This window comes from Ascaphus truei, unplaced genomic scaffold (assembly GCF_040206685.1).
Source record: "Ascaphus truei isolate aAscTru1 unplaced genomic scaffold, aAscTru1.hap1 HAP1_SCAFFOLD_620, whole genome shotgun sequence".
NCBI lineage: Eukaryota > Metazoa > Chordata > Amphibia > Anura > Ascaphidae > Ascaphus > Ascaphus truei.
In genome coordinates this window covers 70,001-94,043 of record NW_027456953.1, presented here as the reverse complement: position 1 = coordinate 94,043, position 24,043 = coordinate 70,001, and the positions used below count along the sequence as shown (strand labels likewise).

At 45.6% G+C, this 24,043-nt stretch overlaps 1 protein-coding gene and 1 non-coding gene across 2 annotated transcripts; one reads left to right on the top strand and one right to left on the bottom strand.

Moving 5' to 3' along the window:
- Positions 1 to 474: 474 nt before the first annotated feature.
- Positions 475 to 23,667, bottom strand: LOC142485659 (zona pellucida sperm-binding protein 3-like). Its single transcript, XM_075584481.1, has 11 exons — positions 23,625 to 23,667; positions 22,971 to 23,060; positions 22,250 to 22,312; positions 21,832 to 22,088; positions 13,130 to 13,248; positions 12,746 to 12,849; positions 12,500 to 12,677; positions 12,297 to 12,417; positions 12,121 to 12,212; positions 1,857 to 1,990; positions 475 to 698 (listed from the first exon to the last, which is right to left on the bottom strand). Exons 1-11 carry the CDS (start codon positions 23,665 to 23,667, stop codon positions 475 to 477), a joined length of 1,425 nt encoding a protein of 474 aa, XP_075440596.1.
- On the top strand, positions 17,764 to 17,904 carry LOC142485663 (U4 spliceosomal RNA). Its single transcript, XR_012798670.1, has one exon. It is a non-coding gene; the product is annotated as a U4 spliceosomal RNA (small nuclear RNA).
- Positions 23,668 to 24,043: the final 376 nt, after the last annotated feature.

Below are 24,043 nucleotides of genomic sequence, written 5' to 3'. Positions count from 1 at the left end.
CTGGAATTGTATGGCTTTTTACCCACTCAAAACGCAACATGTATTGACTGATCATAATGGTGGCCCTGGAGTGGGTAAACCCCATTGAAATAGTGACCATTACATTTGAAAATACTCCTCTCCTTTAAAAATAAATGGTTTCAAACGGGGCCCCTTTGAGTTGGCTGCTCCCCACATTATAGAAACTTGGGAATTTAATCTGTAACATACACATTGAATAGTGAAGTTGGGAGACAGAAAGGCCAAATACATTTTTTTTGCAATTGTCAAGTTGGGAAATCATGTGAAATTTTATTGTAGAGTGACAGGAAAGGGCAGAGATTCAGGAGTAAATCTCACATCCACTGACTTACTGGGATAACGAGGAGATTCATGGACCATAGAAAAAGTATGTTTAGGAACAAGAATCAGGGAGATTCATTAATAGCAAGAGTTGGAAAACAATTACCAGGCACCGTAATACTTTGAAAAGCTTTATTTCTGCACAGTCTGCAGAAACACTCTCCTCTTAGAGATACGTGATACAGTCACAATAATGCAAGTAGAAATTACAACAAGACACAAAACACCCACTGCCACCAACATCCAAATCTCAGCCATCTGCTTGGACTCCTGCCTTGTTGCAGATGCCTTGTTGTGAGGGGGGCCGACGACAAGCAGGGGGCCCAGAGTGGCAAATGCTTGCTCAGAGTCTGGGCCTGTAACAAACACAGAAATAGTTTAGTCCAGTTACTGTATGAGAATGGTTGGTAGAACCAATGGATATTACATCTGGTGAATATGACAGTGTCAAAAGCTTCAGTAAGTTTTATTTCCCAGTCTTTAAATATATGGGTATTTCCTTTACCAGAGATGTTCTGAAAGCGCTGAACACATCTATGAACCAAAAATTTATGTGGAATGAAGCTATAATTCCAAACAATAATTCCAGCGATATGTACTTACTCGCGAGTGTACTTAAAGTGTGTCCTGTGGATTGGTTCCTGTGCTTCCGAGTCGCCTGGATTTCTGTGAGTGGGCATCTGCCAACTTGGAAAGTGGGGAGGAGCAAGCTTGCGAGTAAGTACATATCGCTCAATAGGAAAATGGCAGCTTCCCGCCCTCACCTGTGACGCGAAACCGGAAGTGACGTGACGGCAGACTGATGCGGAACACTGTGAGGTGCAAGTCAAAGTGAAGCACCGGGCAGCAGCTTCACATTCTACCACACTTCTATCGGCGGTTCTCTCCAGCACCCATCTTATTCATGGAAAATGTGAGTTTCCTGAACATTTGTGATTAATACATATTTATGGTTTATACAGTATACACTATTTGTGGTTTTTTTCATTTACATATCATCCACTCCACTGAGAGGCATCCTGACCCCAGATACACAAAGGGCTCCAGTCAGAGAGAGATGGATCTCTGACATGCAGTAACATTCTACGATTCTTGTGAGTTCATTTCCTATACTGATTATTTCTATAGCAGTGATTTACCATCTGCACTATATATACACTTTTATTTTTTACATATCACCAACTTATCCTGCGCTCCTCCTCAACCCCAAGAAAAGTTAACTGGGTAACACCAGCATAATCTGCAGTTTGATAAACACTATTCTGCTACCTCAAGACAGATTGAACCCATGAGTGCGCTTGCATTTAAAATAACCACTGGCTAAATGTACACATTACAACCAATGACTGGTAGTTGGCCACTAAAGAAGCACACAGATCATGTGCCCATTTGAAACAGTGGATAAGTCATCCCATTCGTACCACCATAATCTTCTGCCCTGATATCACAGCATGTCCCTCCATCTTATCCATAGCCGGCAGTTAAAGTCTGAAGCAGAATACAAGGTCACTCACCGAGTGCCGCTTCTCTTCTCCAAGGTCTTCTATTCTGTGGAGGGTTATTTCTTCTGCTCTGTCCTGCGGTTGCTGCACAGTTTCCCGTTTCACAACAGCTACATGTGTTACTGGGACCTTCCACAGGGGACCAACTGTGTAGAGATATACAGTAGAAGCAATTGGCACTGAACCACAGTTTTCACTTCTAGGCAGGTGTACCGACGATCAAGCGTTATGAATGGAATCGTGTCAAATGAATGCACCAATTATATTGCACTTCCATCATGGCAGACTGAAAGTCCTGTTTTTTTTAAAGTACATACTAATTACACTAGAGTTTTGCACATCCCATTGGTTTCCACCAATATATTTAACCAGAACCCTCTTGGTTCCAGTTGGGGAGCAGGGCCGCCAACAGATTTCCCAGAATTAGTGTCAACCTGCCCCCCCGTTTCACACAGGTATTTGTCTTCCCCCTCATTCAGTCTCTCCCCTCAGTCTCATCGACCCCCTCTCATATCGCTCATTAACCCCCCCCCCCTCTGTCCACACAGAATTCCCCCCACATAGACACCACTACATACCCCTGATACAGTTACCTCCAGGTGACACCACCACTCCCTGCATCTTCCAACATCAGAAGCTGGACTTCTGGGCACATCCAGCTTCTGACACAGGCCAAGTGTGGGATGAGGCAGGCAGCAGCTGGGGAAAGCCAAGGTCTCGCAGTGGCAACCAGAGGCATGGCAGCTGGATGCAGAAGTTAGGCCCAACTTGCAATGGCCAGCCCCCACCACAGCCTCTGGGAAACTAGTCTCAGCTCTCCCCTGTTGGAGGTTTTTACCGTAAATTGAAGTCTAAGTTGCTACAATAATCAACCAACAATGTGCTGCAGTATATACTGTACAGCAGGGTAACATTTTCAGTAGTATGGCCGCTCTGTTCCCTGTATGGGCTCTTTGCCTGGCTGCAGTTCCCATAGCCTTAGTTTTTACCATGCAACTTCCTAAGCCTGTTGCGTTGGCAGCCCCCCCTTTTCTCCAATGAGTTGGACTGCATCTCCTCCCCTTGCTACTTGGTACAGTCCCTGTCCCTTCCCTGCTTTCATAGGCAAGCACACTTCCTTTTCAAACCAGCAGCCAGTGTGTAGTCACACCACCGATTTCCCAGAAAAGTTGTCGTTTCACCTTCTATAATTCAGCAACCTTCAAGATTTCCCCCTTTTTGTTTGTTTTTTTATAATGAATTAAAACCTAACAAAAAAAAAGTTTACAGAAGCTTGAAGGAATGACTGTGCAGATAAGGGATGAGTTTAGCTGCCTGTTTCAACTCAGCCACAGTGAGCCTGGGACAGAACAATGGCCATTATAAATATTATACCAATTTATATTTACTTCATTTAAACTGGCTCCGGCATTCAGCATGATGCAATGAGCGATGTAGGAAGTCCCATAGTGACCTTCATGTACATGCGTAGGATAAACCCAGGCGCTACCTTTAAATATGATGTGGGTGGGGAAATATAAACAGATAAAATGTCAACCGTAGAAGTTCATAAGGTCTCCCTCTGCTTCTTTGTCTCTTCCTGTGACTATGAAACCCCAAAAGGATCTATCCAGGATCCTTAGTGAAGTAGGGATACAGAAAGAAAACAGAGAGCACAGGTTGAGGGGTAGATAGAATATAGCAGACTTTGTTCAGGTATATTAATCCCTTAAACGATGGGCGTAATGGTATTGTAGTGTGTGTGGCGAAAATGGGGGTAATCAGCGCATTAATAAAGGCAGTGGGCTCAGCTGGTTACCCCTATTTCGCGTTGGGGATGAAGGGGTTAATTCTATATGCATGGCTGTCCCCATTTTGCAGGCTAATCTCTACCTGCAGTGAAGTGCCTTTCTGTTACTGTTTTAAAATGTACCGGCCAGATGCTATTTTTTTGTCTGCCTGCCTTTGTGAAGCAGTAGGAACAAATGTTATGCATACAGGAGCCCCCTGTTGGGATGAAAGACCCCAGATTCGTAAAGTGTCACTTAATCAGGATGTTTATGAGTAGCAGATCCTGTTACTCCTCCTGGATATTTCACACCTCGGGACCCAAACTTCAGACATTGCGTCCCCAGAAATGAGTGGGCCCTTTTTACTTAGCAGTGCTACCAAGCTGCTCACTGAGCATGCTCAGAGTTACCTGAGCTGGCTGTAGGATTTGCCCCTGTGACATGGCAGGTTCTGATAGGATCAAGATAATTCGTTGCCAATGGGATGAGGCTAATGTAAACCCCACAGGCCCTTATCCTTAAAAAGGCCTGTACCCCTCATTCCTGCGTTGTTGCTGTAACCTGATTTCTTCAAGTGGATAAGACCTAAGTACAGCGGCTACGATTCCAGAACGCAAGGGGTTAAAAACATCGCAACAAGGAAACTTGCCCTGCTTCAGGATTTCGTTAGCCCTGGGTATCCAGCAAATCCCAGAGAACCAGAAAGGACTTTGCACATTCACAGAAGGATTGGACTGGGGCTATGTATTTGGCAATTTGCAAATGGACTACATTTTAAAGGACAATCTTCTGCTGCTTTGGCACCTTTCTGGACATTATCCTCTGTTTCTCTACCCGTGAGTGTAATTATTAAGTTATTCTGCAGTTGTCGTGTGTTTGCCTATCAAGGGAATAAATCTCAGTTTATTTTGCTCAACCTGTTCTGCTCAATCAGGACCCACAAAATATAAATGTGTTATTAAGCGCGTCCCCGTGACAGGCGTTTAAAACTGGTGGCAGCTGGTGAGATACTGATTGAGCCTATATTGCAGTGTTCTGTAATATAGTGAGGACCTTGTAGATTGCAAGCTCCTCAGACAAGTGGCAACTTACACACACTTCCAAAGAAGCACGAGATAATTCACTGGTCTCTGGACCTATACCCCAGTGGCACCATGAGTCCACGCTCAGGAAGGTTTTGTACCTGGAACCGGGCGCAGATAGTGGAGAGATGTGTGGGGTACGGGTTCACGACAGACGGTCGTTCCAAGAGTCAGCTAGAGGAGGATTTAGAAGAATATGAGGACAGGATGGCCCCGCCAGCAGACAGTACTCAGCCCGGAGCGAAGGATGTCAGTGACCGCCTGGAAGAGGGTGGCGTTGTGCCAGGGGGTGCAGATGGATCAGTCGCTGCGGCGGCCGGACTTGCTACCTCTGGACTCATTGCACTCCTCACTGTCTGGGGAGAAGGGCTTAGCTATGAACAGCGACTCGAGCTCCTGTCGACAGCGCTTGGAAGGCCCCCTCACTCCCACCTTGTCAGCGGGGAACAGGACGTTCCCAGAGTAACTGCTGTGGAAGCCGCAGAGCCAGCAAATGAAGATGTAACCAGCAGAGCCTTGGTGAGCCACGCAGCAGTCCCCAGAGAGGCAGCCATTCCGGCTAGGGGGGACCAGTCTGCACCTCAGCGGACTCCCAAACATACAGTGGGCAGTGACACGTCCTATACTGGGGAGTTCAAGCTTGAGAGACGGTGCTATCATTGCCACAAGGTGGGCCACATCCGGCCACATTGCCCGGACCGTGAGCGGTCTGGGGGACCCCATCAGGGGCAACGTTCACAAGCTGCAGGGCCAGTAACCCAGCTTGGGCTGGCCCACACAGAGGAACAGAGCACAGCCAGGGATCCACAACCAAGAGGGATGTCCCAGGCAGATGCTGCTTTTGTCACCTCAGAGCCAGCAGCAGTGAACAAAGGATGTCCAAGTGCATCAGTCGAGATGCAGCCTGCTGATGTCCTGAGCAGGCACCCACGGAGGGTTACCTTTGGTGACCGGCAAGCAGGGAGCTTGCCAGATTTGGGTGCTGCTGTTATTCTGGGGCAGCCAGAAGATTTGCTCCCGGGCACCGGGATGCAAAGAACCATGCCTGATGGAGGGCTGCGGTCCTTACAGGGTGCCCAGATCATTTTGGATGGGGGTGCCAATCATGGCATGAGGGAGGTGGGGGTTTTGTCCAGGGAAACTGCTGAGGTGCGCCTTAGCAATAACCCGGAGCCTGTGATCTGTGTGGTTGCTGGGGAATTGCCTGCTGTTGCGGCGATTCCTAAGAGCCTGTCATCAGGAATCACAGCAGAATCAACCTCTGTCCCCCTGCATTTGGGACCAACGGTTCCAGTGGCCTCTGCGGAGACCAGACAGGTAAGCCAGACTACTGAGTCGCGACCAGTGACTGACTTACTGTTCCCTTTACCTGTTCCTGTTACCCCTGACTTAGAGACTAAGGGTGGGGGGTTAGAATTAGGGACAGCAGATAGGGATGCGGTGAAAGCTGACCCCAGCTTAGAAGGTATGGGACTGCGGGCGTCCGAGTCCTGGGAAAGCGGGGGGTCAGACCACAGGCTGTGGCACCGCGGGCTCTGGGGTAGGGAGCCAGGTTCTACCGGGTTAGCCAGGGGCTGGACAGGTAGAAGACTGTTAGTGGGACCCCGGGAGGGTCGGCAGCAAGTGTTGCAGGTAGCCTTCCCCAGTACACTAGTGGGGCATCAGGGGGTCACTCACATGAGAACCCAGCTGTTGCAGCCTTACCTCTGGCCGGAGGCAGCAGGGGCAGTGGCAGACTTTGGCCACCCCTGGGACGCCTGCCAGCCAGAGGGTAAAGCGGGTGATTATGTGCAGATGCTCCTGAACCTGTTACCAGGAATGGGGAACATGTTTCAGGAAGTAGCTCAGGCAGTGCCAGGCCTCTTAGGTAGGATATGGTTTCCTAGGGGGGTCCTAGTTGAGCTAGGGGCCCTGGGAGGTAGGCAGGCAGGGGCAGAAGCCGGGGCTAGGGTAGAGCAGCCTAGGGTCCTGTTCTCAGACAAGCTGGGCAGGGCACATAGTACAGATCAGCCTGTGCTCCCAGGTGATCTGCATCCTCTGCATAAGAATATCTATGGAGTATCAGCAGAGGTGGCAGACAGTGTAGAGAGGAAGGCAAAGGGGGGGTCAGTCTTCAGCCTTCAGAATGGCCTCTGTGAGTTTTTCAGGGTGCCATTCAGGATGAGGAATGCTCTGGCTACCTCCCACCGCCTGGTCAGGAGGGCACTAGAGAGAGTGCAGAGGTATGTGGGGACATACAGGGAGAGGATAGTTGGCTTCAGGCAGATCTGTGGTTTGTCTCCAGGACAGGTAGCAGCAGTGCTAGCCAGGATTAGGGAGACAGGGAGGACCAAAGTCTATCACATCCATATGCTCAAGGAGGACATAGCTCTGCCAGATCTCCTAGGGGAGGCTAGGCAGGGAGGTACCATAGAGCAGGTTGAGATAGGGTCTCAGCTGAGTGTCAGGCAGAGAGCAGATGCCAGGGCTATGCTAGAGCAGTATAGGGCTCTGTTCACGGACAAGCCAGGGAGGACACACATCACTGAGCACCCAGTGCTTACAGGGGATCTGAGACCTCTGCATAAGCACGCTTATAGAGTGTCAGCAGAGGTGAAGGGCAGTATAGAGAGGGAGATGGAGGAGATGCTGGCCCTAGGGGTAATTGTACCATCCCAGAGCCCTTGGGCTTGTCCGGTAGTCCTAGTGCCTAAGAAGCATGGGACCACCCGGTTCTGTGTGGACTACCGGCAGCTCAATGCGGGCATGGTCTCAGATGCCTACCCCATGCCCCGCATGGATGAGTTGCTGGATGAACTCGCGGGGGCAAGGTATCTGACCACCAGGGATCACAGTAAAGGGTACTGGCTGATCCCTTTGACCCAGGAGGCTAGGGAGAAGTCGGCTTTCATCACCCCAAGTGGCCTCTATGAGTTCTTAGTGATGCCATTTGGGATGAAGAATGCACCGGCTACCTTCCAACGCCTGGTCAATCGTTTGCTAGAGGGCATGCAAGGGTTTGCAAGGGCTTATCTGGATGATATTGCTGTGTTTAGTAACTTCTGGGAATCACACTTACTTCATGTAGCTGCGGTGCTAGCCAGGAATAGGGAGGCAGGTCTCACCTTAAAACCCACCAAGTGCTTAGTAGGGATGGCTGAAGTCTTATACCTAGGGCATAGTGTGGGTGGAGGGCTCCTCAAGCCAGAACCAGTTAGGGTAGAGGCAGTAGTACAGTGGCCCACTCCCAAAACCAAGAAGCAGGGCATGGCGTTTCTAGGCACTGCAGGCTACTATAGGAAGTCTGTTCCCCAGTATAGTGCCATTGCCAAACCCCTGACTGACTTGACCCAGAAGCGACAGTCTGTGCTGGTAGTCTGGTCTCCTGCCTGTGAAGATGCATTTCAGGCTTTGAAGACTGCCCTAGCCGGCGCTCCTATACTGGCCGCTCCAGATTATTCCAAAAAGTTTCTGGAGCAGACTGATGCCTCAGACTTTGGCATTGGTGCTGTGCTCAGCCAGGTGGGGGAGGAGGTCAGGGAACCTCCAATTATGTTTCTGGGCCGCAAGCGGCTGCCCAGAGAAGGAGCATATGCCACTATTGAGAAGGAGTGTCTGGCCATAGTATGGGCGCTAAAAAAGCTACAGCCCTCTCGGTATGGCAGACACTTCACTGTTATCATTGACCATAACCCCCTAAGTTGGTTGCAGAGGATGTCGGGAGAGAATGCCAAGCTCTTGCGCTGGAACCTGGCCTTGCAAGAATGTGACTTCACCATTCAGCACAAGAAAGGCAGTGAGCATGGGAACGCTGATGGCCTCTCCCGGCAGGACAATCCCCAAGACCTAATGACGTCAAAAACCCTCAGGTCAGCCCAACCACCAGAGGAGGTGGCCAGGGCAAACCTTGGGCTTTGAGTGGGGGAGATGTGGCGAAAATGGGGGTAATCAGCGCATTACTAAAGGCAGTGGGCTCAGCTGGTTACCCCTATTTCGCGTTGGGGATGAAGGGGTTAATTCTATATGCATGGCTGTCCCCATTTTGCAGGCTAATCTCTACCTGCAGTGAAGTGCCTTTCTGTTACTGTTTTAAAATGTACCGGCCAGATGCTATTTTTTTGTCTGCCTGCCTTTGTGAAGCAGTAGGAACAAATGTTATGCATACAGGAGCCCCCTGTTGGGATGAAAGACCCCAGATTCGTAAAGTGTCACTTAATCAGGATGTTTATGAGTAGCAGATCCTGTTACTCCTCCTGGATATTTCACACCTCGGGACCCAAACTTCAGACATTGCGTCCCCAGAAATGAGTGGGCCCTTTTTACTTAGCAGTGCTACCAAGCTGCTCACTGAGCATGCTCAGAGTTACCTGAGCTGGCTGTAGGATTTGCCCCTGTGACATGGCAGGTTCTGATAGGATCAAGATAATTCGTTGCCAATGGGATGAGGCTAATGTAAACCCCACAGGCCCTTATCCTTAAAAAGGCCTGTACCCCTCATTCCTGCGTTGTTGCTGTAACCTGATTTCTTCAAGTGGATAAGACCTAAGTACAGCGGCTACGATTCCAGAACGCAAGGGGTTAAAAACATCGCAACAAGGAAACTTGCCCTGCTTCAGGATTTCGTTAGCCCTGGGTATCCAGCAAATCCCAGAGAACCAGAAAGGACTTTGCACATTCACAGAAGGATTGGACTGGGGCTATGTATTTGGCAATTTGCAAATGGACTACATTTTAAAGGACAATCTTCTGCTGCTTTGGCACCTTTCTGGACATTATCCTCTGTTTCTCTACCCGTGAGTGTAATTATTAAGTTATTCTGCAGTTGTCGTGTGTTTGCCTATCAAGGGAATAAATCTCAGTTTATTTTGCTCAACCTGTTCTGCTCAATCAGGACCCACAAAATATAAATGTGTTATTAAGCGCGTCCCCGTGACAGTGTGCAATATAATAGACACTTACACGGCCTTGTGCAAATGCTGTCGCATCAAGGTTTCTTTGAATTTTCCCTTGTCTTGTTTCTTTCTTCTTTCTCCGTCTGTTCACTCCTGTTTCCCGTTCTTTGGTGCAGTGTAACCCTTGGAATAAACAAATTAATAGGTTGAAACAGTGGGACGCGGTAAAACAGACGAAACGCAGGTTCTGATATTAAAGCAGAAAAGACTGCAAACACTCACAAGGACAAGTGTGAGTGCAGTCTTGGGAGAGGTGTCTTTATCCCCTGCAAACAAAGAGGTCCTTCAAAAGGGAACCCTTCACTTGTACTGAACTCCCAGTGGGCAGTAAAAATTGAAAATAAGGGGGGATACTATTACTCACACGGCCAAGTGTGAATACACACTTGGATTAGTTTCTTTAGTGTATCTTTATCCCCTGCAAACAAAGAGGTCCTTCAAAGGGGAACCCTTCACTTGTACTGAACATACAGTGGGCATTGAGGGTTGAAGATAAGGGGGGATACTATTACTCACACGGCCAAGTGCGAGTGCACACTTGGATTGTTTTCTTTGGTGCTCCTCTTGCAGACGCTGATCAATCCTCCAAGGTTAATAGATTCCTGCCACAAAGTAGTGTGGGCAAAAATGAATCTCCTTACACTCGTTTAAAAGTCCATGGTCTTTATTAAACACAATACTGATAAAATAAAAATGAAAAAACAGTGCATAGAACAAAAAGGGGTTCCAAGCACTGAAAACACGTAGTCCGGAGCCTGAGGAAGCCCAAGAAAGGGCGAAATGCGTAGCTTGAAACCCCCTAGTGTTTTGAACCTTTTGCGGCCACCGTCGATTGGGACAACGGACGCACAACACTGTATCCGGACGCGGAGACAGCGAGTTGCACACCACGCGCCCTGTACTATTTCCTAAAGGACTGACTGTTTCCAGTGCTTGGAACCCCTTTTTGTTCTATGCACTGTTTCTTCATTTTTATTTTATCAGTATTGTGTTTAATAAAGACCATGGACTTTTAAACGAGTGTAAGGAGATTCATTTTTGCCCACACTACTTTGTGGCAGGAATCTATTAACCTTGGAGGATTGATCAGTGTCTGCAAGAGGAGCACCAAAGGAAACAATCCAAGTGTGCACTCCACTTGGCCGTGTGACTAATAGTATCCCCCCCCTTATCTTCAACCCTCATTGCCCACTGTATGTTCAGTACAAGTGAAGCGTTCCCCTTTGAAGGACCTCTTTGTTTGCAGGGGATAAAGACACCTCCCCCAAAAAGACTGCACTCACTTGTCCGTGTGAGCGTTTGCCGTCTTTTCTGCTTTAATATCAGAACCTGCGTTTCGTCTGTTTTACCGCTTCCCACTGTTTCAACCTATTAATTTGTTTATTCCGAGGGTTACACTGCACCAAAGAACGGGAAACAGGAGTGAACAGACGGAGAAAGAAGATACAAGAGAAGGGAAAATTCAAAGAAACCTTGATGCGACATCATTTGCACAAGGCCGTGTAAGCGTCTATTATATTAAACACTACAATACCATTATGCCCATCGTTTAAGGGATTAATATACCTGAACCAAGTCTACTATATTCTATCTACCCCTCAACCTGTACTCCTCCATTTTCTTTCTGTCTCCCTTCATGTACATGCGTTAGCACCAACATTATAATGTCTTGGTATGTAGGTTCCTTAATATGTAAAATCACCTTTGCTTTAAATTATACATCAATTAAAGAAAGATAGTAAGTTTATATTATATACTGTACCCTCCTTCTGGTCACCAAGGTTTGTTTTTTTACCACCAAGATAAGCGCTTATGGTCAGGAACGTCATTTACCAATGTTACTTTTATGTACGAAGTACTTATTCCGGTCATTGTCGTGTATTACTGCTGTTAAGTGCCATGTATATGGACAGTGCTATACAGATAAGATACAGATGTAAGAAGATCAGGGAGGATTAACGCTGTGGGTGTTCATGCTTCTGAATGGGAACCCAGCGACATTAATCCTTTGACGGGCAAATACTAACCTCATGTATGAGCCATGAACACAGCTTCAGTCCCCAGCAGCTCTGAAGGGAACAAGTAGTCTCTGGTCTCCAACCCCTGGATGACATAGATGCCAAATATGGGTCCATTATGAAGTGGAATACCATATAACCATATTCAGTCATGAAGTGGCCTGGACAGTGTTAAATGTCCTGTCCAACATCCCTGGATGACAGAATAAGGTCCTATAGTATTCCCCCTCACACTGTAGACACATTCAGGCATCTACACCATCCAGGGGATTTGACAAGCCAGAGAGAGTCTCTTACCTTCAGAGCTGCTGGAACATGACAGGGACAGCAAATCTACAAAAGTTGTTAGACGTCTGATGGCCCAACAGGATTACGACTGCATGGTTCTAGTCGGAACAATCCTTGTGTGCTGCTCTTCCAATGCATCATAATATTTAGATAGCCAGTCAGTTTGTGACTTGGTCTCAAATACTCACATGTTGCTGCTTTTACTGAAGGAACAAGCCTTGTTAAGAGAGTTTGGTGCCTGAGTGGCTGCAGCTGCTCTCAGATGACATGTGATGTAGATCTAGGAAGAAGCACATTGTGTTCACATGCCAGCAGTATCCCCCAGAAGGTGCTGCCTATATGAAAGTGCAAGGAGAATTCTCACCATGGAGGCATCTATCCCAGTAAACCTGAAGGCATCGATCATGAACTGAAGCTTGTCTGGTTGAGGCCTCGGGGATATAAAAGCAGAGGAGGAATCCTCCAGTTTCCCATCCAGCAGGCACCTGTGGATTAAAGAAATGGTCATTCTTGAAAGTCATGGGATAAATACTAGTCAGATTAGGAATGCTGCAAATAATGCCATACCCATTCAGTGCAATAATCTCATAACCGGGGTTGGAGTTTACATCAGGAGACAATGTGGCCACACAGCTGTCAACATAGATGGTCATAGGCACATGGTTCCCAGTGTCAACAGAAGCTTCTATATGGAAGATGTCACCCAGCTGGAACACGGTGGAGGTTCTTTGAGAGCTCCAGTCATCTACAAGGTGATAGAAAGGGTTAAGGAAAATTCAGACCCCTACCCTTACAAAAAGGTCATGCACTTACCAGTCATTAGGAACAAAGAGAAGGACAGCTTTTCTTCCACAGACACTGTAGAACTAAAGGGAACCCATGTTGGTTTGATTGGCTTGCTGCTCACATTGTCGTATCTGCAAAGAAAAACCAAAGAATCACCAGCCACGTAAACCAGCTTGGGGCTTCATTTATTTTTAATCAGCAGGACTACAGTACATCAAAGTCTGAAACTTCTGATAGAAACAGATTGGAGTGCTTTATCTCCAAGTCAGATACTGTATTTTACAGTAGATTAAACTCACCCCAATAATTTCATAATTCCAATGTGTGTTAAGAACAATTACCTTGGTAGTAATTTAGTATATGGCAATTATTAAATGTCAATTGTGCTCCAACTGTTTATCAAATACTCACCTGGGGTAATAGCACTGGATGAGAACCACAGCTGGGTTGGTCCTGATGATGGGAGAGTTCCTTGAAGGGGTTGGGCTATAGGTCAGATTTGTGTTGTATACAAGCCAGTCTGGAGTCATCTGCAGGGAGGACAATGACAACAAGTCCTAAACAGGCAATATCACCAGTGATCCAAGAATTTGCATTCCCAACAGTTTGTCTTATGTAGCATAGACAACTTCTAGTACGGACTTATGCAGGACACATGTGCAGTAGTTAGTGAAGTTATTCTCCTGCAAATCCCATTTTCAGAGTCCCTATCAAATGTTGGAATGTAGACCTGAAAGTTCTCTATATAGTCCTTTCAAACATCTAGTAAAAAAGGGGGAGAGGGTGAGGGAGAAGGGCTGTGCTATTTGCTATGGAGTTATGCTGCTCCTGATCATACAGAGAAAACCCTCTGGGCTTTCACCATATCTGACAGGTTCTTTGGATGATTTAGTTACATCTACAGTTCTTATTCTTGTTATAGGTGACATGTATGGGTTTGACATCAGTAATAAAATAAAATAAACCCTGACAATACACTAAATGAACAAATCATTTGTTATCCCAAGTGCATGACTAGGACTCCTTGAAGGTGCATTTAAGAATCACTAGATCACTATGGTCAATCAATATCAGAGAATCTTCTAGTCCTTCAATTTAAGAACCAGGAGATCATGGTGTTTAAATAGTGCTGCATATCTACCCCTAATAGAAATCCATATCTGCCAGCTAACTCCAGCCAAGTCACCATAATGCTAGAGTAGATCACAGTACAGCAAATAGAACATCCCCTCATCAAGAATGCATGACCAGTGTCCCGATAACCATTTAAAGCTGCAGTTCAGTCTTTTTTTTAATTTATTTTTTTACTTCAATAGTTTCATGTGTGCAATCTCTAATTACCTAAAGAACTGTATAGCTGCAGGTCAATTCGTTCTCCATGTATTGATAGGCGAAATTTGGTGACATAATTAGACCTGGCATATGTTTTTCTTCTGCTTCTGTCTCAGTGGAAGCTCATGAATATTCATGAGCATTCCTGCACTGACATGTGCTAGAGGGAGGGCAGGGCCGACAAAGGGGTGTGCCAGGGCTTGTGACAGGACATGAAGGGGCAGTGCCTTAGCAAATGGCTGTTAAAATAGAATACAAGAAAATTGGTCTTTCAAAGTTGTTTTTTTAAAAACAGAAAATGCTAAAAGTATTTTCTCTTACGTCAGAACTGATTTATTAAAAAAACACACACGCAGGATATTGACTGAACTGCAGCTTTAAGTACATGCAAGACTATTGGGTCTGGTAATAACTACTGGACCAATGGATCAAGTTGAAGCTACTCTAATGCATTTATATTACAGGATGTATAATGCATTTAGAAATGCAGTGAGGTTTACAAAGGGTCACTGTAAAGGTCAAGACCCTTATCAGCTCAAGCTTTGTAGCTTTTTCTTCAGATCATTTGAATACAACCTACAGTTCCAGATCACTACAGTACTATCCAAATCATTTTGTATTCCTACTAGCTGGTCAGTAATAGCCAATTGTGGTCACATGTGACTAGTTGGTACTGTAGGTATAACTGGTTCTGGATTAGGATAAACACATGAAACCTGGATAGGATAAGACATCAGTTTGGATCATTATCCTATTGACAACTAGATTTAAGCACAATATTTATTTAATATATATATATATATATATATATATATATATATATATATATATATATATATATATATATATATATATATATATATATATATATATATATATATATATATATATATATATATATATATATATATAAAACACACAAACAAAAAAACGGCAGTGGATATTCACAGTTGAGTGCAAATAGCCGCACGGCTATTCGCACTCAGTAAACATCCCAGCCTGGAATCGAACCCTTGTCCCCTTACGGCTATTCGCACTCAGTAGAACTTAACTGAGTGTGAATAGCCAAGCTGTTATGAACAGGTTTCTATGCCTTTATTCACCAGGAAAAAATCAGAAAGTCTTATAGCTCAGTGGTTATGCAGCAGGCCATTCGCATAGTGGACCAGGGTTCCATTCCTGGCAGGGATGTTTATTTTTTCCATTTTATTTTCTACTGAGTGCGAATAGCCGTGCGGCTATTTGCACTCAGTAGAACTTAACTGAGTGTGACTAGCCGAGCTAGTAGAACTTAACTGAGGTAACTCTCAATGTATTACTTCCTGGTAAAATATTTTATAAATAAATAAATAAATTCGCACTCAGTTCAGTTGAGTGCAAATAGCCGCAAGGCTATTCGCACTCAGTAGGAAATAAAATGGAAACAAATGAACATCCCAGCCAGGAATCGAACCCAGGTTTCCCATACTAATGGCCTGGAGCATAACCACTGAGCTATAAGACTTTCTACTGCTTTTCTAGGGCACAGAGGCATAGAAACCTACTGACAGTACAGTGTTCCTAACAGCTCGGCTATTCGCACTCAGTTCAGTTGAGTGCAAATAGCCGCACGGCTATTCGCACTCAGTAGGAAATAAAATGGAAAAAAATGAACATCCCAGCCAGGAATCGAACCCAGCTCTCCTGTACTAATGGCCTGGAGCATAACCACTGAGCTATAAGACTTTCTAATGCTTTTCTAGGGCACAGAGGCATAGAAACCTACTGACAGTACAGTGTTCCTAACAGCTCGGCTATTCGCACTCAGTTCAGTTGAGTGCAAATAGCCGCACGGCTATTCGCACTCAGTAGGAAATAAAATGGAAAAAAATGAACATCCCAGCCAGGAATCGAACCCAGCTCTCCTGTACTAATGGCCTGGAGCATAACCACTGAGCTATAAGACTTTCTAATGCTTTTCTAGGGCACAGAGGCATAGAAACCTACTGACAGTACAGTGTTCCTAACAGCTCGGCTATTCGCACTCTCTTCTGTTATTTACCTATTTTTTTTTATCATTTTAGACCACAGAACTACAAATATGCCACTTTATTTGCCAAACTTTTCATACATGTATATTGATATAATGTTTTTTCATTGTACAATTATGTATATTGTCTATTACCAACACCAAACAAAACAAGTATAAGGGACTTGCACACAGTCTTCTGTTAACATGTGGTCAATGGATCAAAACCATCTTCTGCAAAAAAAAATTGTGTTACTTATTTTGATCTTTTTATGAAACAGAACTGCAAAAATCCCACAATATTTGCCAAATTATGTATATATATAATTTATTTTTTAAACACGTTTTTGTAAAATGATTCACACTGTATATGGTCTATTAGAAACCAGACACTATACAAACAAGTGATTCTTTGATTTAGAATATGAAACAGAATTCTTAGAATGTTGCATGTTATGTTATGTTCATTAGAGTACTGAGTGTTATCACAGGATTGCAGTTATTAACTGTTAACGCATCTTTCTATCTATAAATTGACATATCTATCACATGTGAGGCAATCTTAGGTGGGAAATAATTGTACGCTCTCAATGACCACACTCGACCTATTGTCCCCAGATGTTACCAATCACATCTTGGTTTGCAGATCATCCTGTGCTCTTCACTAGGATTCATCTATCACCAAATAGTTGTATTTCCACCACAACAAAAGCAGTATTAATATAGTTCTTGTTCTGGCATCCCGTTTCTCAAGCAACTTCACGTAATAGATACCAACACTGATGCATAGAAAAAGAAGTCTTTTGTTTAGTGCATGAAACGACAATTAGTCAGCAGACATTCTATTTTAAAATCTCATTAAATGTCTTGAAGGAGATAAGTGGGTACAATATAATCAGGGATGTGAATGTTTTCGGGGTTTTCCCGGCTACTTGATTCCATGGGCAGAACTAGTGAAGAAAAGAGCTGTCGGGTGGAAAACAGACGTCCCTGGGTGGGCTTGAACCACCAACCTTTCGGTTAACAGGCGAACGCGCTAACCAATTGCGCCACAGAGACCTTGCGTGTTTTGTCGAAAGTGGTTCTAATAATGTTCATAATTCACTAACCATGTTGATGATATATTTCCCTACCAAACCTACCATGAATGAGTCCATACTATCTGCATGACGAGTGTGTATATCTGCTATGATCTCGTTGGTGTTAAGAGGGGGTTACCCACCCGGGTGCTGAAGATTTACATATATAAAAGCAAGTACATGCCATGTCCCTGAGCTACTGAAGTTGCTCATTTGATCTGTATGGATTTTATTTTTTGAAGTCTAAATGTGTGACCTTCACATTAGACATGAATATCACTGCGAGAAAACATTTCTTTTTCATATGAGATCATGTTTTCGAGCAACTTCCAGTAGGTTTGAAATAGCAATATTCAATCATAATTGTTATTTCACAGTCAGGTCACTGGTGAGAGAGGAGATATCATGTATTTGGTCCCAAATACACCTCTGGCTGAAGCGTTTGCATGCAGATACACTGCAAGTGGTTGTTTGTGGAACTGCAAGAGATTCTTTCTAGTTCACAGTTGAATTACCATATTAACTCCCACAATCCATAGCACTGAACCAGCTCCTGCATTTGGCTAGCCACCATTGTAATGAGGGCTTCTTGTGGGCTGGTGGTTTCACTAAGCCAGTAGAAAGTTAACTTTGCGCAGTGGCAGTATCATAGCCCATGAGGTTAATCCGAGGCGTGATTATTGCTAGTTGAAAACTTTTCCCAATACCCCGCTGTGATGACTTGCAATATAGTCAGCATTAGCAATTTTTGACAGTCTCACGAGAGACTGATCTTTGTGTTTAAATATAGACAATGCCATTCTTTAGGAAACTAAGCCAAGCTGGAACCAGGTGAGATGATAACCTACCCCTATGATGCAAAGTATCACTAACAAGATCATAAAATGCCCTTATGGAGTATGCAGCAAGGAAAAGAATTGGCCAAACAATTGTGGAAGACTGTACGGATTACCGCGCTCCTCCTCCCTTTACAAGGGTCACTGCTGATGGTAAAACCATTGGCCTAACGTGTATATATATATAACGTATATATATATATATATATATATATATATATGGAAAACAAGAGAACAAATCCTTCTCTCCTACCAATTTGGGCTCAAATACCATACTAGTGTCATGTTTACATTTACAAGGTACGTCTGTGTGACAAAGGAGTCATTTGGTTGCATCTTTTGACCAAAACATGATTCAAGCCTGCCCACCTCATCAAGGTCTTGAGCAAGAACCTAAACGGAACATATGTCATTTCTTAATGTTCTGTGGACTAAACTTTGTGAGATACGGGAAAATGCCCTGAAGACTGGCATACAAATGAAAAATGTAGGAGTAGCCCCTGGAATAAGTATGCATTGTAAAATAATTCAATAACAATTGTTATTGCACAGTCAGGCTTTCAGGTCAAACCAATGAAACATATACCGATGAAGTCTCTCTGAGACGAAACGCGTAGAGATTACTATGTGGAGGTGATATTGTTCAATTGTTTTTTCATCACTCACTACCTTTGTACACAGCATTTTATTGTTTTCTTTGGATGTGTATCTCAGCCGGTCATTCATTGCGTGCATGGGAACTTTCTCCGGTTGAATCCAGTTACCTCACTGAGTTCTCGCGGCATTTGGAGCCGAGAACTCACTGTGTGACGCCTGATTGAGAGGAAAGCGGCGTCCCTCGTGCTCCCCTGGTCCGGAGGCTCTTACAAAGGTTGCCACAGTTCACCTATACCGGACATTTTACTGAAGTCATCCGTCATCTGGTTTCTGCGTCTGGCTGATTTCCGGAGGCACTTACAGAGGTTGCTGTAGCCCATTTAGACCGGACACTTCACCGAAACTACCCATCATCTGGTTCCCGTGCCTGGCTGGTTGAGTTACACTCATAACTGCTTTGTATTCTGCTATGTTTGTGAGTGTGTATTTTTAAATCCTTGACTCCATAAATTTATTGTTATACTTTTATACGCTATGAGTGCGCCTGTTTTTTTTTGTGTTTTTATAGATATATGTATATCAGTCTTCGACAAATACGGTCCCGTGGACGCCCGGGGCGACTGCATTTTACCCCCTGGCGAGTTGTTTCGGAGGAGCAGCATTTTGGCATTCTCCTCCTCCAACTGCACTTAAAATGGCTGCGCAGCTAAAGCAGCGCGCCACATGAGCAGTGTCAGCCCTCTGCCCCCCCCCCCCCTCAGCCTCATCCTACAGGAGCGTGGGAGGGGCGGGGCACCGTCAGGCAGGAGCCACCAGGAGTATTGCGGGGCCTGAGGGGAGAGTGCTCCTGATGGCAACATCAGGCAGAGGACATGAGGCGGAGTCAGCGGCAACAGGACCAGGTACATGGGGATGGGACACACACGCATACACCAACGCACCCCCCCCTCCTGCAGAGCCGAGGTAGCTATCCTGGGCCAGGAGGCTGCGGTGGGCCGAGCCCCAGCCATCCCGGTGCTGTGTCCCCCCAGGTCCCCGCTTTCCCCCCCGGTCCCCGTGTCAGCCCGCGGGGCGGGAGGTGGGAGCGGGGATGTCCCCTCAGGTCCCCGCTTTCCCCCGGTCCCCGTGTCAGCCCGCGGGGTGGGAGATGGGATGTGCCCCCCTTTCCCTGTGTCCGACCGCGGGGCGGGAGATGGGAGCAGGGATGTCCCCCCAGGTCCCCGCTTCCCCCCGGTCCCACAGAGCGGGAGATGGGCGGGAGGGAGCGTGGTGGTGGTGGTGCTGGTCGCGGCCTTTCCTCTCTCCCCCCCAGTGTGTGGAGAGAGAGAGTGTGTGTGTGTATGGGAGTGTGTGTGTGTGTGACACCAGAGGTGCCCCCCAATCAGTCACCCCCTCCCCAACCAGTATCCCAGTCAGTCACCCCCCCAGTCATTCAGTCTCCCCCCCAGTCAGTCAGTCACCCCCCCAGTCAGTCAGTCACCCCTCCCCCAGTCAGTCACCCCCCCAGTCAGTCAGTCACCCCCCCCCAGTCAGTCACCCCGTCTCTCTCTCCCTGGTCTCCCCTGTCTCTCTCTCCCTGGTCTCCCCATCTTCCCTCTCTCTGGTCTCCCCCATCTCCCCTCTCTCTGGTCTTCCCAGTCTCGTCTCTCTCCCCTGTATCATCTCTCTCCCCTGTCTCGTCTCTCTCCCCTGTCTCTCTCTTTCTCCCTCCCCTCTGTCTCTCTCCTCTCTCTGCCTCGCCCCTCTCTGTCTTTCTCCCCTCTCTGTCTCTGTCTCTCTCCCCTCTCTGTCTCTCTCCCCTCTGTCTTGCCCCCCTCTCTCTCTCTCTCTGTCTGTCTCTCTCCCCTCTCTCTCTCTCCCTCTAGGTCTCTCTCCCCTCTCTTTCTCCCTGTCTCTCTCCCCTCTCTCTCTCCCCTCTCTGTATCTGGATATCTTATTTACCCTATATATCTTAACTGTCCTATACTACTCCGAAATAACCTATACTGCTTTCTTCCAGATTTGCCTCTCAAGCTTCAAATGGGAGACATCGGAATCCCCCCTAACCCAGAAGACAGGTAGGGAACGCCTCCCCTCCAACTTATAACATTGTGGGAATGAGGTACCTGGACATTGAGGGACTGCGGATCAGGTAAGATCCCAGGTGGGATTGCTGCTTTAGATATTGTGAAGCGGGGGCATCCAGACACTGGTAAAGGGTGCAGGAAAGTAGTCATTCACATCTGGCTTTTTTTTGTAAATCCGACATTTACACACACGCACGCACGTGCATGCATGCAAGCGCGTAACCAGGACTAATTGTAGTATAATGTAATACAATAAATAAACTTATTTCAATAAACGAAAGTTGTTTTTACTAGGAATTTATTCAATTTATTTATTTTTTAAAGCAGGGCGGGACTAGGTGGCGAATAGATTTTTTTGTTCGGCGAGTAGATTTTTGGGTGATTTGTCGACCACTATATATATATATATATATATATACAGTGGTTGACAAATCACCAAAAAAATCTACTTGCCACATGAAAAAATCTACTCGCCACCTAGTACCAAACGTGTGCTGCTTGGGCCAATATTTACTCGCCCGGGGGTTAAATCCACTCGCCCGGGGCGAGCAAATGTATAGGTTTGTCGAACACTATATATATATATATATATATATATATATATATATATATATATATATATATATATATATATATATATATATATATATATATATATATATATATACACACAAAAAGATAAAATCCGCAGCACACTCAAAATGAAAAGTTGTTTAATCCACGATATACATCAGGCAGTCACAGAAACTCTAGCAGAGTTTTTGTATATATATATATATACTGTATATATATATATATATATAAAGCAGAACATAGCCGTGTTAGTCCAGTTGCGATAGTGCAGAATAAATGAGTTCTTCAGTATTCGGTGATACCTTTTTTATTGGACTAAATTTATGTCATAGGACAAGCTTTCGAGAGTTCTCTCTTCTTCAGGTCAAGCAAGAACATATATAGAGGGATAGCTCAGCTTGTATATTCAGGTATAGAGATAGTTTATTCTTTACATATACAGTAGAGATACGTATCTCTGTTTTTTATAGGGAGACAGCTCAGTGTCTATATTAGCTGTACCAGTATATTATGTCTTCCCACAGGCTTGAGCGCAGACCCCCCCTTCCTGCAGATCGCTCATGCCCCCTGATCCGAGGGCTCTCCAACGACTCCAAGGCCCGTTGCCAGCAAACAAAATCACCAGCCCCCCTGGGTTATTCCCATAATTGAAGTAAAGCTCGTTCCCATGGAGGCCCAATAGCGTCTCATTGGTGCAGCGCCAGCTCAGAGCCTTGGCTCCACAGGGTAGGAACTGAATTGCCAGGTTTGGTTGGGGTTTGTTAAACACTCCCAGGCAAAGCCCTGCCCTTACACTCAGGAGCTGGGCCCCTGGCAGCCAGCGAAAAAGTCGGGTGGAAGACAGGGGGAAGCATGTGGCGGCTGTTATCTCTAGGCGGCCTGATGAGGACGAACGCACATCAGCACATTTATTGTGGGCCTCATTATATATGAGGAAGGAGCCTGCATTGGAGAGAGGGAGAGGGGTAGTTACAGATGGGACTCAGCACTCTATAGCTCTAGAGGTGTCAGATTAGACACCATTGCTCTCACACACTCACCCAGAGCCACGACCCTTTGTTGTTCCTCTTTCAGCGCCTCTATCTCGGTGGCCATAGCAGAGTCTGCAAGAGATACTCATTGTCACTATACACGGTAGAACATTCTTCCTTTTGTATCTCCTTTGGTGTTTCTGATCATGCAACCCATTAAATCTGTCACTGTCATTGGTTCATTTTCCTCCTATGTTGGACTGACCCTGCAGTTCGTTAAACATCTCACTTTCATTAGATTACTATCTCTAATCTATAATAATCTTTTATTAGATTACTTTGTCCCTATCAGGGAACCCCCCAAACATGTCATTACTTCACTTTACTCCTACGTGGAACTGACCCTTTAACCCATTAAATCAGTCACTGTCATTGGTTCAATTTACTCCTATATTGGACTGACCCTGTAGTTCATTAAACATCTCACTTTCATTAGATTACTTTGCTCCTATCTGGGAACCCCCTAAACATGTCACTGTCATTAGTTCACTTTGCTCCTTCATGGGACTGACCCTTTAACTAATTAAACTTGTTACTGTCATTAAGTCACTTTGCTCCTTCATGGGACTGACCCTTTAACTAATTAAACATGTCACTGTCATTAGTTCACTTTGCTCCTTCATGGGACTGACCCTTTAACTAATTAAACTTGTTACTGTCATTAAGTCGCTTTGCTTACAGTACAAAAGACTGACCAAGTGTAACTATATAGTCCTAGAGGTATACGTACACTTGGTCAAGCCAACCACCAGTAAGCCAAGGATCAGTGCCAGGCTGATGGCCAGCGCGGTAAGCAGAGTGTTGCGCCGCCAATGCCGTCCTGTAAACAAATGAGGGTTAAACATATGACTACCGATCCATGATCCCTATCTCCCCAACTCCCACTTTCTGCACCCTAATAATAATGACTGAAAGGAATTCAATGCTAAAGTAAGAATGGAAAATCCAGGGCACTTCAGATTTGGTACACTAGACCACCAAAAACTTTTCCATTGCCCCGGACAGAGTGTTGGATCTTGACCCCAGGTAACTGAGTAGGTGAGATGGAGGGGGGTGAGGGAGAATGCACTCATAATCTTACCTAGCTGGGGGGAACTAGTCATCAAAGATGGAAAACAGCAGAGGGGAGCTTGAGGCCCGGCAGCCAGATAAGAATGTTTAGGCAAACTTCTTGCCAGCCGTACCTAACAGGGGGTGGGGAGAAGGGAGTTCCCAGCAGTGGAGGGCCCGGTGGCTGGATGAGGAAGTTGGCTCAACTTCCAAGCAGCCTGAACTTCTGACATCAGCTGGCTCGGACCTCTGAGCCGTTGTGACTGGGACATTTGTTCCATCTCTCCGTCCCTTTCGGCGACCCTGACCAGCAGTCTTGGCTCCACCCCTTTACCTTTGATTGGAGAAGCAAGCCCCCAGTGCCCTCTTGGCTCCATCCCCTTACCTCTGATTGGTGGGGCTCGCCTCCAGCGCAATCTTCGTTCTGCCCTTTGACTCCCTCTCACTGGCTCATATATACTCTCTTCCTGAAGGTATATATCGCTGTGCTCTTAGGGGAGGAAAACAGGGAGTCAGAGTCTGTGTATGTACAGTATATACAGTACCATATATATATATATATATATATATATATATATGTATATAGGCAATACGACATTGAAACGAAATCAGAGGCAGCACTCCAATAGATAATCAAGAAATATATTGTGAGTTACCAAGACACCATAACCGACGTTTCGGTCCGCAGACGGGACCTTTCTCAAGGTGATCCTTGCTTTATTATATATATATATATATATATATATATAATAT

Bases quoted from the DNA above. Each gene is read 5' to 3' on its own strand.
- LOC142485659 (XM_075584481.1), bottom strand. From the start codon at position 23,667: ATGGAGCCAAGAGGGCACTGGGGGCTTGCTTCTCCAATCAAAG. The intron at 22,089-22,249 runs GTGAGTGTGTGA...CGTCCTCATCAG, and splicing joins ACAAAGGGTCGTGGCTCTGG to GCCGCCTAGAGATAACAGCC. The intron at 12,213-12,296 runs GTGAGAATTCTC...GCTTCTTCCTAG, and splicing joins CTGGGATAGATGCCTCCATG to ATCTACATCACATGTCATCT.